A 15,411-nucleotide genomic window follows, 5' to 3' on the forward strand; every position below is an offset into this window, starting at 1 on the left:
ATGACATGGCTGGGGAGTACATTGTTCGGATAATCGAATGATGGATTATCGAATGCCGGTTAAAACAGTTTAGCCAAGCATCGGAATCTTGCGATATTGTTTGGATAATCCAAAGTTTAGACAATTGAATGCTTGATAATCGAGGTTCATCTGCCATGAGGTTACATGTAAATGAAATGCTGGGCAGATGTGTAAACTAGTCAAAATTATCAGCCAAACTTCAAAACTGCACATACTACAGGTCATTGCGGCTTTGATCGATTCTTTTGGTACAATATTGCTATTCACCATTATTATGGCAAAGTAATTATCTACTAAAATATCTGCATCTCATTTTTGAACATTTTCAAAGCTTTTTTTGGAAGCCACTGAGCCCATCATGTTCCTCTTTGTATTGTTTTCTTTCTTCAACAGAATAATATAACATTTTGGAGTAAAAATGCAAATAAGTAGACCAAAGCTGGAAGCCAAAATAGCAAATACTTCAACTGCCACAGCATATTTCCCTGGCGAACCTATGTAAGCTGGAATGAAAGTTATCCAAACTGCGCAAAAGATAAGCATGCTAAACGTTATGTGTTTCGCTTCATTGAAGTTATCTGGAAGCTGTCGAGCCAGAAAAGCTACCACAAAACATGCACAGGACAGAAATCCAATATAACCGAGTACACTGTAGAAGGCTAACGAAGATCCTACATTGCATTCGAACACGATTATCTCATGAGAGTGACTAGTGTTTTTCAATGGATAAGGTGGAAATGCAATTAACCAGGTAGTACATATTGCACATTGTACCAGTGTGAGGATGTACACCATCAGCCGTTGTTGTCTTAGTCCAAACCACTTCATCATATTATTGCTGGGAAATGTTGCTTTGAATGCCATTACCACGACAATTGTTTTACTCAATACACAAGAAATGCAAAGAACAAAACTAATACCAAACGCTACGTGGCAGAGCATACAAGACCAAACTGAAGGTTCCCCAATGAATGTAATTGAACACAAAAAACAAAGTGTCAGGGCAAAAAGAAGAAGGAAGCTTAACTCAGAATTATTAGCTTTAACAATCGGAGTGTGTCGGTAGATGTAGAATATTGCGAATACACCAACAGTAGTGCAGGCTCCAAACAGCGCCAGTGTCACCGAACTGATTCCCATTGTCTCGAAAAAGGAAAGGAACACAATTTCTTTTGGAATGCACTGATCCCGCCTTTCATTAGATTTGAATTCCAATGGACATTTTATACATTGAGTGGAATCTAAGAAGCAACACAAGAGTTTGTCATTACACGAAGAATCTTAAAACCTGAGCAATGAAGGCATCTAGTTTAAGAAACAATACCTTTAGCAATGGTGTATCCTTCCCAGTTGTGTTACTAATTTCACCTTGTGCACATTGTATACAATCAAAACAGCAAATGGGTTGTCCTTTTCTTCCTGCTTTTCTTGTTCCTTGATGGCAGCTTTCAGAACAAACAGCTTTAGGTGCCTCATTAAGAATATGAATACAATGGTGAAGAAATGTTAGTAATTCAATGTGGGAAATGTACAACATTCACTCTGGTAACATAAAAAGACCTATTTCTGTTACGTTTGTTCGGACTGTTATTTTTGAAATACTATCAGCGTTTGTGACCTCATCATGTCCCAATAAAGTGCTTGGAATAGGTTTGCAGTTGCAGAGCCAGGATACTTTCGATGAATTCAGATTCTTGTTTTGACATCCTGGATGTATTCTGGGAGTTTTCATTTTATTGAAGAAGGAAATAGGGAAAACAACTAAAAGAAAATCAGAATCAATTTGCAGTAATACCATTTAATGGTTAAACTGAAAACCAGATTCAGAGATAAAAATGTTTTCTTCATTCATTCTTGCGATGTGGTTGTTGTTGACTAGCCCAACATTTATTGTCCATCTCTAATTGGCTTTGACCAGCCTTTCTGAAATGTTGAAATTCATTTGCTATCGATATTGTGGCCATATTGTCAGAAAGGGGTAACTGAGATATATTTCAAAGTCAGGATTGTAAGTGGCTGCCAGAGGGTATTGCAGGTGATGGTGACCCATGGATTTGTTGCCAATGTTCTTCTACTTGGAAATGAGCATGAATTTGAGAGGGGCTTCCCAAACAGCATTGTTGAATTTCTGTAGTGTTTCTTGTTGGTGTTGCTACTGAGCTTCTGTGGTAGAGGAAGTGAATATTTTGGATTTGGTGCAAAGCAAGTGGGCTGTTTTTTCCTGTATAGCTTCAAGCTTCTTCAGTGTTAATAGAACTGCACTCATCAAGGCAAGTGGGATGATTTGATCACAGTCCTGACCTGTGTCCTGTACGTGGTGGTTATGTTTGGAGACTCGAGGTGAGTTACCTATTGCGGCTTTCCTAGCATCTGGTATCCTCTTGAAACTACAAAATATATGATTAGTCCCACTCACCTTTTTGAAATGGTATCCCCTAAGATGTTGACGGTGTCGGATTCAGTGATGCTGATGCGATTGAGAAGCAAGGGGAGGTGAATAGATCCTCTCCTGTTGGAGATGGTCATTGCTTTGCATTATTGCAGCAGAAATGTGTTTGTGGTCAAGATGAATATGAACCACCATGTTCCTTGTCACACAACTAATGTATCCATTGCTCCCTCAGATTTCTTGTAAATCTATGCAACCACTTTTCAATATGCTTAGACGTTACGTCTTTGCTCCTACATTCATTCATTTATGCAATGTACACAGGTACATTGATAACTCATTCTGCATCTGCACATTTTTCTTTCACATTTTTAATTACATCAGTTATGTGCGAGGAAATTCTGCTGTTGAAAGTGGGAGGAAATAAAATATGTCTGATCTTACAATCTGGGTTGCTCAAATTAAACAATTTTCAAATTGGTGAGCAGATATTTTCCATTTAAAAGTGCTTCATAAGTTGCAATTTATGCCATGTTGGGAAATGGGCAGTAGCGGGCACTTTGTCTATTTGATACAACAACCATCAGTTTGCTTTTCTGTTTCAGAGAACGGAAATTTAAATTAAAAATAAGGCATTTTAGAAAAGGCATGGTTCCCCACAAATCTTACCAATTTCTGACCACCACTCCAAACAATCGCCCCTTCTGTTATTGAAAATTCTTCTCCGGAACCAGCTGATGCATCATAGTGCCCAACATTTACAACGTCGATGTCACCGAGGGCATTTGGTTGCCAGTTTACAATATCATATGTTGCGACAGGGTCTCCATTTTCATCAAAATAAACTTTTTCTCCGATCTTGGTTATGAAATTCACCGTTCTCATATAATATAGCAACTTTAAACAAAAAATACAAAATGAGAACTTATTTACATTAATTGCAAACTTTCAACCGTAAATTTGACCGCATTGGATGTACAGCTTTTCCCCGGGATACGAATGCCCGGGTTACAAACGTCCGACTTACGAACGCCCTTACTTATGAACCGACCTCTGTAAAGCCTATTATTTTACCAACGCCAAGGTCATCTTTTTACCACCCAACACCACATCACTTCTTCAGCCAATGGAACAGGAAATCATAACCTCCTTTAAGTCTTTTTATTTATGCCAGACCTTCTCACAAGCAGCCAGGGCTACCCAAGATGCATTCACATATACTTACCTTATTTCTAAATGCAGAGATCAAACTATGTAAAATGTTCCTCACCTGCCATGGTTGAAAATTTGAAATATTGGCACAACTCCCATTGGAGAAAGGCCCTGACCCAGTTTTACATGATGCCATGTTGTGAAGTGCATGAGCTATCGCATAAGTTGCTTTGTACACATTGTAAGTGACTCTGTATTGCAAGACATCTGTAAATTCATTTTGGATATTTTGTAAATTTTCTCTTCCTGTGCATTTCTTCAGCCCCAATTCAGTTTTTGGGGAATCTGTTTTGTTTCCATCAGTTAGAGTACAGCCAAAACAACTTTCCCAAAACCTTTTCACCAAAAGGTTCTCTGGATACAAGGATGGATGAACTTTCATTAGGAACTCCCTCAACCCTGGTATATTGACTTTGCGAATTGCAACTCCAATTGTACCAGTAGCAATCTTTTTAGTTTCTTCCTGCGGAAGAATCAATGCGGAAACCCATGATTCGCTTCCAATCCATTGTATGTCGCTAACATTTTGTCTAATCATTTCTTTTAGTAGCACACGCATGTTTGATTGTCCCACAAACGCGACGATAACTTTTGCAGAAGAGGTTTTTATGGTGTCAATTGTTTTCAGTAACTTCTCTCGAGCATGTGTTATATGAAATGACTCAGAAAAGGCTATGCAAACTCCTAACTGTTGGGCTGCCTCTTCAAATGCTTGCATTCCAAAGTTTCCATAGTTATTGTCGCTCTTAATGGTCCCGATCCAGGTCCATCCAAAATGTTTCACCAGCTGGGCTAATGCTCTAGCCTGATAGTAATCACTTGGTATTGTTCGAAAAAATGATGGATATTCCTTTCTGTTGCTCAGGCACGCACAGGTTGAAAAGTAACTAACCTGCCACAAATAAAGCAAAACAAAAATTGCATTTTGATAATAATTTGTGGTTGTTTATGATATCAAGGCAAACATATCAGTGGAGAAGTGTAAATATTTCAGCTTGTACAGTGCTTCCAGGAGCGGCCCTTTGTTAAACAGAGAATATATAACTTATTTAATAATTTCAAACCGTCCCATTAAAATATTCACTCCCAAGATTCAATCCAAGCATTGCTTTTTCTTTTCCTAGCTGCAACCACGCATAATGCTCAATCCTCAGAATTTAACATGAAGGACGTCTATGAACATTCTCTCTCTCTCTGTATATATACACGGGTGACCTGGGGCGATTTCTAACTTTGATATTATACAGAGGGTCCACTGTTGATCTCGTGTTTTGTGCCTTCACATTGAAGTCAATGGAGGAAAAAAACAAGCAAGGTGTAGGATATGTGAGTAATTTTACATGACCTGTTTACACCATTGCCCAAACTTAAAATTACTCTTCAGCTTACCCCCTATTATCTTTAGCAACATTTTAAACATTATCGGTTTTTAATTCAAAAGTTTGCGAGGTAGAATTTTGAAAAATTTCATCCAGCTTCTGGCAGCAAATTAAGCTCACTGTCTCTCAGGCATGGTTACACTTGCTGCAGTAAGCCGGTTTAATTTAGAATTATATCAACTGCTAACATAATGTTTGCGTTGTATCGTTTAGCATTCTATTTATGCTGTGGTTTGCTGATAGGTAGGCTTCGTAGTCCTTATATTAATATGCTATGTTGCTTCCCTTTCAATGTAACAAATCCTTAATTTCAAAAGTTCAAGGAACAGCGTTCTGGCTGATCACTTTGCCCCTTGACCTTTACATTAGAATTGATAACAGAGGAGTACTTAACAAATTGTAAGTGTTTTTTTTTCCTCAGTTTTGCCTCTTGTAGAATGCTTTTCTGCTCTTAACAAACGAAACGTTGTCTTATGTAGTGGAGCATCCCGATGCTGAATTCAGTGTGACATTAGCTTATTTTTGAAGCTGCGATTTCTCTCTTGACAGATGTACTTGACCTAGGTAAAAACAATGACTGCAGATGCTGGAAAACAGATTCTGGATTAGTGGTGCTGGAAGAGCACGGCAAAACTGCAACTGCTGTGCCCGTCCAGCACCACTAATCTAGAAGATGTACTTGACCTGCCCAGTATTGCGAGCGTTATCTGTTTTTGTTTTAAATCGTGCAACAAAATTGAAAGCACACTTTTAAATAAAAACCCCTGACCGCAGGATTCATTTCGCCAATTGGCTGTTCCCAATAAATGGGTTAAGGTTTCAGTTAAGTAGTAAGACGGACAAATGTGGTAACACACAAAGTTTTGAAAAGCAAATGACTTTATACTTAAGGTAAAAGCTGAACCGATCACTCGTAAATTGAGTTACCATGGTGCTTGATGAGAACACACCAAAGTATTGACAACAGGTGCGTTAAAGAAAAATGGTGTCGGGTTCTTGTGGCACTGTGATAACGTTCAGACCTGTGGACCAAATACTATCTCAGCTTGTGCATTGGGTGCAATAGCATCATGAGACAGATTGGTTAAAAATTAAGCAATGCTCCGATAAAGTAGTTAGTTTAAATTTTTAGGATGTGATTCATTTACCACTTGTTGAATCTCTTCATCTGGGCAAAGGATTCACTTTGGGAAGAATAACAGGAAGGCAGAATACTGGGTCAAGGGAAAGATTCTTCGTAGTGTGGATGTGCATGTACACAGACCCTTGAAAGTTGCCACCCAGGTTGATAGTGCTGTTAAGTAGGCATATGGTGTGTTAGGTTTTATTAGTAGACAGATTGAGTTCTGGAGCCGTAATGTCATGCTGCAACTATACAAAATGTTAGTGCTGCCGCATTTGGAATATTGTGTACAGTTCTGGTTGCCCCATTACAGGAAAGATGTGGAAGCATTGGAAAAGGTGCAGAGGAGATTTACCAGGACGCTGCCTAGTCTGGAGTGAAGGTCTTATAAGGAAAGGCTGAGAAACTTGGGTCTGTTCTCATTGGAAAGAAGAAGGCTAAGAGGGGATTTGATAGAGACATACAAGATGATCAGAGGATTAGATAGAGTAGAAAGTGAAAGTCGTTTTCCTAGGATGATGATATCAGCTTGTAGGAGGGGCATAACTATGAATTGAGGGGTGATAGATTTAAGAAAGATGCCAGAGGCAGGTTCTTTACTCAGAGAGGTAAGGGCATGGAATGCCTGCCTGCCAATGCAGTTAACTCAGCCACGTTGGGGAGATTTAAACAATCCTTGGTAAGCACATGGAGGATGATGTAGGGTGATGAGTTTAGATTACTTACAGTGCGGAAACAGGCCCTTTGACCCGACAAGTCCACACCGACCTGCCAAAGCGCAACCCACCCTTACATTTACCCCTTCACCTAACACTACGGGCAATTTAGCATGGCCAATTCACCTTACCGCCACATCTTTGGACTGTGGGAGGAAACTGGAGCACCCAGAGGAAACCCACGCAGACACAGGGAGAATGTGCAAACTCCACACAGTCAGTCGCCTAAGGCGGGAATCGAACCCAGGTCTCTAGTGCTGGGAGGCAGCAGTGCTAACCACTGTGCCACCATGCACAGTTAACAGGTGGGCGCAACATCGAGGGCAAAAGGGGCCTGTTCTGCACTATATTGTTCTATGTTCTATGTAGAGTGAAGGTGCAATGTACAAATATCATCAGCATATCACCATCGCCACCAGTGGTCAATAAATTCCAGGAATACATTTCGAATATAAAGATACCCCAGTCATGGTGAGCATTAAGCTATGCTTGCAGTAAAACAAAGGTTCCGGTCTAGTTCACTGATGTCTATCCTGCATGTGACTTCATATGCTGTTCTCAAGAAAGGTCACTGGACTGAAACATTAATGCTGATTTCTCTCTACAGATGTTGCCAGACCTGCTGAGATTTTCCAGCAATTTCTGATTTTGGTCCGTGTAATATAATTCCCTGTAAACCTGTCTTGCAGATGTTGCTGGAAGCCATTCAGTTCAATGATAACCTGGGACTGGAAACAAATGTTGACTTTGCCAGTACAACCCGCATCTCAGGAATTAATAAAAAAAGACCTAAAATTGCCAATTGTTAGAACCATTCTTGAATGTTTGCTTTCTCATAGGTTACTTCTGTACATTACCAAGTTTTTGAAATGAGACTTTTGAAGCACTATCTTAGATGAAGAGGAATAATAGCTTTGTTATAAAGCTATAGCTATATCGAACCAAAGAGCAATCAACAGTAATTGTACTGGACAGTCTCACCATTCTGAATGAACATTCTAAAGGCGATGTAACTGCAGACCTTGGTCTCCTTTGGATTAACAAATTCCAAATTTTGCATAGACAATAGATTAAATGACCCATATAACACCATATCTTGTACTGTTGATTCAACTTTATTCACATTGTAACCGAGTTAGTGAACACCATATCTTACCATAGGGATTCTGAAGGTACCAATGGAAGGTGCTATTGCTAAAGACCTCGTGGATCCAGAATCAGCGACAATCGCAGAAACAGTGGAAGAGTTTTTACAATTAACAGAGGGCGTGTTTGCCTTGGGTTCGTTCAGAAACGCCATAGCTGCTTTCAGCGATAACTGAGTCAACTGACAAGAATCGTACAGCTGGTATCCCAGCATGACACCAGGAAGTAAAGTTGTATCGTTATTTATTTCCTCAACTGCAAAAATCATCGCCACTGCAAAACGGAAAGGTCTGAACTGAAAGCTGCAGGGAAGGTGAAAAAACAAAATTTAAAAAATACACAAAAAATAACAATAGCAGTTATTTCTGAGGGAACCACCATGTAGCTATTATTAGGTATAATTCAGTGATAACACCACTAAATTGGAAGTTAATGAATATATGCTTTAATGCAGAGCCCTGAGCATAAAATCTTAACTGACATTATGCAAAGATCTGACAATGTCTTCAATTTCAAATAAGTCATTTAGCGGATCCGCCACCTTCCTTCTCAGGTCCAATAGACGTATTTCAAAGAAGAAAAGGAGACTTCTCACAATGTCTTAACCCACACTTAGCCTTCATTTCAAAATTCTAAATGTGGGTTTTGAGTTTTGAACACAAGACCAATTGTGGGAGCTTGCAGTGCATACATTGCTGTATTATCATGTGGCAACCTTGAATAAATTGCAAAAGTACCTGTTTGATTATGAAGCAATTTGGGACAATGCTGCAAACGTAAAGCAAACCAAATATTTTATCTTAAATTCACAAATTCACTCAGAAAGTAGTCATACAAACCCGTGAAGCAGCATGAGGGTAGATTAGATTAGATTACTTACAATGTGGAAACAGGCCCTTCGGCCCCAACAAGTCCTCACCGCCCCGCCGAAGCGCAACCCACCCATACCCCTACCTTTACCCCTTACCTAACACTATGGGCAATTTAGCATGGCCAATTCACCTGGCCTTCACATCTTTGGACTGTGGGAGGAAACCGGAGCACCCGGAGGAAACCCACGCAGACACGGGGAGAATGTGCAAACTCCACACAGTCAGTCGCCTGGGCGGGAATTGAACCCGGGTCTCTGGCGCTGTGAGGCAGCAGTGCTAACCACTGTGCCACTGTGCCGCCGTGCCGCCCAATTTATATTTTCCAATTTATTGAACCGACCTGATGCATTTTGCTGGCTCCGGATGGTTGCTGAACATGAGTTGCCGATGCTCAACGTGGTAAGAATGCATCGCAAAAATTCCACCTAATATGACATCTCCATCCTTCGATAGACCCAGCAAATCAGACCTACCCCAACGTTTGCAAGTCTGCTCATTACTGGTCCATGCCAAGGCAAGAGCAGAATTCATCACTAAAAGGACCGAATAATGCATCTTTGGCAGGGCAAATATTTGTTCTCGGTTTACAGTAGGATAACTGATTTAATATAAGCTCTAGCTATTTCATTAAACACGCCATAATGAGCACCAAATTGAATTCAATCTCTAACGACCATCAGAAAAATTACTTGGCTGGTCCCTGACGAAAACACAGCACCACTTTAATCAACATAAGACTCATGAAGAAAATAATTGAAAATGCAGTCACCTGTGTTGCTTCAATCCAATTGGGATGACACAGCGGTTCGCACTGCTACCGGGGACCCGGGTCCAATTCTAGCTTCGGGCGACTGTCTGTGGAGTTTGCGCATTCCCCCATACCTGCTTGAGTTTCCACTGGATACTCAGGTTTCCTCCCACAGTGTAAGATGTGCAGGTCGATTGATCCTCAGAACTCTGAAGTAGTCTTCCAGGAGAAAGTCTGAGGTGTATTTTCCAGTGGAATTGAGGACCTCAAAACTAGAAGTTCAGCAAGCAACAGGAATACTATCATCACCACCCTTCAGCTGTCCTCATATTCTGTGGGGCAACGCTAAGTCTGGTCGTTGTGCCTCATGTAAATTCTCGAATGCGCCAAAGCCTGCCACTTCTGGATATGGAAACTATCCACTCTGTTTCAGATGATTCAAAAGGACAAAATATCTTAAACATCTGCAGCAACAAAATAAAACAGAAATTGCTGGAAAAGCTCAACCGATCTGACAGTACCTGTGGAGAGAAATCAGAAATATGTTACTGGTTGAGTAACCCTCCCAAAGATGCTGCCAGAACTGTTGAGCTTTTCCAGCAATTTCTGCTTTTGCTCCTGATTTACTGCAGCTGCAATTCTTTTGGTTTTTATCAAACATCTAGGAGACAGCAAGGACGGCAAATGCTGGAGAATCAGAATTGATATAGCATTCTGCTGGAATAGGTATAGCAGGTCAAGGAACACCCCAGGAGCAATAGAGTCGATGTTTCAGGCAGGACTCTTCTTCAGGAGAAGGGTAAGGGGAAGGGAGTTGAGATTATCTATCAAGCTTTTTCCCCCTCCCCAGTCCTAATGAAGGTTCCTGTCCAAAACATCAAATCTCTTGCCCCTCGGATGCTGCCTGACTTGCTGTGCCTTTTCCAGTACCATGTTTTATTAAACATCTGCATTAAACTTCTGATTTCGATAGTTTAGAAGAATGGTCCAAGAAATGGCTGATGAAATTCAATGTGAGCAAATGCAAGGTCTTGCACTTTGGAAAAAAGAATACAGGGATGTATCTTATAAATGGTGAGAAAATTCATAAAACCAAAATACAAAGGAATCTGGAAGTGCTCGTACAGGATTCTCTAAAGGTTGACTTGCAGGTTGAGTCCATGGTTAAGAAAGCAAATGTAATGTCATTTATTTCAAGAGGGTTGGAATGTAAAAGCAGTGAGTTGCTACTAAGATTTTATAAAGCTCTGGCTAGGCCCCATTTAGAATACTGTGTCCAGCTTTGGGCCCCACACCTCAGGAAAGACATACTGGCACTGGAGCATGTCCAGCAGAGATTCACAGAGATGATCCCTGGAATGTTAGGCCTAGCATACGATGAACAGCTGAGGATCTTGGGATTGTATTCGTTAGAGTTCAGGAAGTTGTGGAGAGATCTAATGGAAACTTACAAGATAATGCATGGCTTAGAAAGAGTGGACACTGGTAAATTATTTCCACAGGCGGGGATACTAGGACTCGTGGGCACAGCTTTAGAATTAGAGGGGGTCAATTTAGAATGGAAATGAGGAGACATTTCTTCAGATAGAGAGTGGTGGGCCTGCGGACTTTACTGCCACGGAGCGCAGCGGAGGCCGGGACATTAAATGTCTTCAAGGCAGAGACTGATAAATTCTTAATCTCGCAAGGAATTAAAGGCTGTGGGGAGAGTGGGGATAAGTAGCGTTGAAATGCATATCAGCCATGATTGAATGGTGGAGTGGACTCAATGGGCTGAATGACGTTACTTCCGCTCCTATTTCTTATGGTTTTATGACAGGTTAAGAAAGTTGTTTAATGCTGCTACTATGTAGTGCTATGTGAATGGCATGTTCACTAACTGAATTGAGGCTTCAGCCCTAAAATGCTTATTATGTTTGAATGTAAGTGCACAATGACCACTAGACAATGTGATTTGGTTATAAGGCAGCATTTGCTGGACAGTCCTGACTACTTAAAGATCATTAGTAGATCTGATATAGTGCTGATTTTGATACTTTCTTGTTACCTTGTTCAGAGATGTTATTACAGAGTAGGTATTGAACTCAGGCCTCCTGGCTCAGAGATAAGGATGCTTCAATGCCCACTTAAAAGTTCTACAGAAAACTGTTTACTGATGCATGCAGAAGCATTACTTAATGATATACTGAGACAGCAGTAACAAGTTTTATATTCAAGCATTGCACCTTTTTTCAAATTGCCTATGCATACTTCATATGATGGTGAGAATGAGCTGTCAATCAGAATTGATTGGCCAACCAATCAGCAGTGGTGAAAGGAAACTTGTGGGTGCTGGTTTTTCCATGCACCTGTTGGCTTTGCCATTCCAGAGAGTGGGAGATGTTGTCAAAGGAAGAATGGTCCTCCTGAGCATCTTGTAGAGGGTGTTTCCTGTTGCCCTTGTGCAACAGTAATTAAGGAAGCGCATGCTGAATGTGGTGGGTGGAGTTTCAATCAAGTTGGCTGCTTATCAATGGTAAAGTCCGAGTGGTTAATGTGATGGATGACATATCATTTGGGATGTCCCTGCATGGAATTAAATCCTGCTAACTGCATTTCTCATCCTTCCTGCTTTATTAAGTGTCTTCAACAATTAACAATGCTTAGCTGCTATTGTTGCTCAAAAACAAAGAAGGCTGAATTCTTCATTGTTTCCAAACCATTATATTTCATTCAACTCTATTCAAGCATGAAAAACGGACATGTCTGACTCTTTTTGGTTTCTGGTCGATGGTATGCTTCAGGCTATTGATTATGCGGATAGATTCAGAAATAACTGTCAAAGAGAAATGATTGGATTGTTTCTTGATGGAGATGACTGTTGTCTTGGACTTATGTGGCATCAGTTTTTACTTGTCCTTTTGCGAATCCAAGCCTTCATGTTGACCAGGTTATGTATTTCAGCTTGAGGTTTTTCAGCACCTGATGAATTGTAGGTGGTGCTGTGCATTGTGCAATCAACAGAGAACACTCCCAATTTTGGACTTCTGAAGGACAGATGGTCAATGATAAACTAGATGAAGATGATTGGGCCTAGGACACTACCTGGTGTTATTCCTGCACTGATCTCCTGGCATTGAGATGATTAATATCCAACACCACAAGCTTCTTCATTTATGCTTTATAAGACTTCAATCATGGAGAATCATCCTCCCAATTCGCATTGATTGTAATTTTGTTAGGCGTCATGGATGTTACAGGTTGCTGCTTTGTCATCAAGAGCAGTCACATTCTCCCCACTTCTGGAGTTCAACTCTCGTATCCATGCTTGGACCAAGGTTTCAATGAAGTTGGGTGCTAAATGGCTCTGGAAAAATGGAAACTGAGCATCCATGAGGAGATTATTGCTGTGTAAATGCCAGTTGGTGACACTGTTGACAATATTTCGATCCCTTTGCTAATGCTAATAATGACACAGATGGGGTGATAATTGTCTAGTTTGATGAAGTTTGCAAATTACCTGACTTCTAAATTGTTGTACTGATTATTTCCATCATTATGGATGGGAACACTTGGGGCGTGCTTCACTGTCTCAGTTGTTCAATTGTCTACTGGCTACATGGCAACACTAAGTATCTTGCATCATCCACTGAATGTGGCTCACTTAATACTTTCGATTTCATGTTACTTCTACTGTTTGGCATGTAAGTTTGTCAGTTGGCACCTCATTATTAGATATAACTGTTGATTACTTCGAATATGACCTGTGACATTCTTCATTGAAATATAGTCGATGCCTGGCTTGATAGCATTGTTAAAATGGAGAAATGTCAGGTCATGAGTTTACAAACTGAAGTTCGAAAAAGAGTCAGGCTGCACTCCACAGATGCTGCCAGAACCATTGTAATTCTCCAGTACTTTGGGTTTTTTTTCCAGAGGTCCATCATCTGCAGTATTTTCCTTTTATTTGAGTCCCCACTTTAGTTATTTCTTTAGGCACAGATTTATGCACCTAAGAAGAATAACTGTATGATTGCATTTAAGAAAGGTGGTAAATAATAACCAGCACTGTAGACCAGTGAACCTGACATCAATGGTGGACAAAGTGTTGGAGGGAATTCTGAGGCAAAGAATTTCCATGGATTTGGAAAGGCAAGGACTGATTAGGGATAATCAAAATGGCTTTGTGTGTGGGAAATTTTGTCTCACAAAGTTGATTGCATTTTTTGAAGAACTAAAGTAGTGACGAAGAGAATTGATGAAAGCAAAACATTGGATGTTGTCAAAATGGACTTCAGTAAGTTTTTGACAAGGTTCTGCATTTTGTACTGTTAAATAATGCTGGATGACATTGAACATAGGGAGAACCAGCCACTTGGATACAAAATCGGCTTGCAGGTGGAAGGCAGAGGCTGGTGGTGGTGTGTTGCTTTTTGGATAGAGCGCCACAGGGACAAATGTTGGATCCACTGCTTTCTGTCATCTATATAAATGATTTGTATGTGAATATCAGGCATATGGTTAGTAAGTTTGCAGATGACTCCAAAATTGGTGGTGTAGTGGACCGCAAAGAAGATTACCTCAGAATGCAAGGGGACCTTCATCTGTTTGGCCAATGGGCCAAGAAAGGCAGATGAAGTTTAATCTCGATAAATGTGAGGTGCCACAATTTGGCAGGGAGGAACTTATACACTTAATGGGAATGTCCTGGTTAGTGTTGCCGAACAAATGTTCCTTGAAGTGCCGGCTCATACTTCCTTGAATGTGGAGTCGCAGATAGACTGAGTAGTCACACAGATAGACCAACTAGTCAAGAAGGCACTTGGTAACCTTGCCTTAACTGACCAGTGCATTGAGTGTAGGAGTTGGGAGGTCACATTGCAGCTTCATATGACATTGGTCAGACCGAGTTTGGAATACCATGTATGTGTTCACTTCTGGTCTCCTTGTTATAAGAAGGATGTTGTGAAACTTGAAAGGGTTCAGAAAAGTTTGACAAAGATGTTGCCAGGGTTTCAGAGCTTGAGCTCGAGGATGAGGGTCAAGAACAGAGGGCTATTTTCTTTAGAGCGTCAAAGGCTGAGGGATAACTTGATAAAAGTTTACAAAATGATAAGGATCAAGGATAGGGTGAATGGTCAAAGGCTTTTCCCCAGTCTAGGGGAGTACAAAACTATGGGACATAGGGGAATGAAGGTGAGAGGGGAAAGATTAAAAAGGGACATAAGGGGCAATTTTTTCTAGCAGCTGGTGGTACGTATGCACCCTTACAGGAAAAAAATAGCATAATTAGTTTTATTGTTTTATCAGATGCTTTTCCAAATGAAGGTAATTATGTTGAATGTCAATGAAGATTTCAAAGTAAAACAAACCTTCAACAGGTACAGCAAAGGGATAAGAGGTATGTGCTAGCAACAACTTGTGAGGTGTCAAACACCCCTGTCAATCTCTATAATACTTCATACAGTATGAAGTAGAAGAGGGTGGTACAATTGCAACATTTAAAATGCATCTGGATGGGAATATGAACAGAAAGTGTTTGGAAAGATATGGGCCAAATGCTGGCAAATGGGAGTAAATTCATTTAGGATATCTGATCAGGAATGGCGGGTTAGACCGAACCATTGTTTCTATGCTGTACATTTGTATAACTCTATTAGAAATAATAAAAAAGTGAAGTAAACCTCTGTAATTACAATTGAATTAAGCACAAACGTCGTCTGAACTAAACACAACCTAGGACTGATAAAACAAATCAAAATAGTGCACCCTTACAGGAAAAAAAATAGAATAATTAGTTTTATTGTTTTATCAGATGCTTTTCTA

The 15,411-nt window shown here is 40.3% G+C and overlaps 1 protein-coding gene across 1 annotated transcript; it reads right to left on the minus strand.

The window, feature by feature from the left end:
* Positions 1-330: 330 nt before the first annotated feature.
* On the minus strand, positions 331-9,284 carry LOC122555653 (extracellular calcium-sensing receptor-like). Its single transcript, XM_043701649.1, has 6 exons — positions 9,199-9,284; positions 7,997-8,288; positions 3,681-4,514; positions 3,080-3,307; positions 1,375-1,492; positions 331-1,262 (listed from the first exon to the last, which is right to left on the minus strand). The coding sequence occupies exons 1-6, from the start codon at positions 9,267-9,269 to the stop codon at positions 331-333; spliced, it is 2,475 nt and encodes an 824-aa protein (XP_043557584.1). The 5' UTR covers positions 9,270-9,284.
* Between the last annotated feature and the right edge of the window lie 6,127 nt (positions 9,285-15,411).

This window comes from Chiloscyllium plagiosum, chromosome 13 (assembly GCF_004010195.1).
Source record: "Chiloscyllium plagiosum isolate BGI_BamShark_2017 chromosome 13, ASM401019v2, whole genome shotgun sequence".
In the NCBI taxonomy this organism is placed as follows: Eukaryota; Metazoa; Chordata; class Chondrichthyes; order Orectolobiformes; family Hemiscylliidae; genus Chiloscyllium; species Chiloscyllium plagiosum.

Coding starts and splice junctions, on each gene's coding strand:
- LOC122555653 (XM_043701649.1), bottom strand. CDS start 9,269: ATGCATTCTTACCACGTTGAGCATCGGCAACTCATGTTCAGCAACCAT. Junction 1,493..3,079: donor GGAGTGGTGGTCAGAAATTG/GTAAGATTTGTG, acceptor ATTCTTAATGAG/GCACCTAAAGCTGTTTGTTC. Junction 1,263..1,374: donor ACAAGGTGAAATTAGTAACA/CAACTGGGAAGG, acceptor GTTGCTTCTTAG/ATTCCACTCAATGTATAAAA.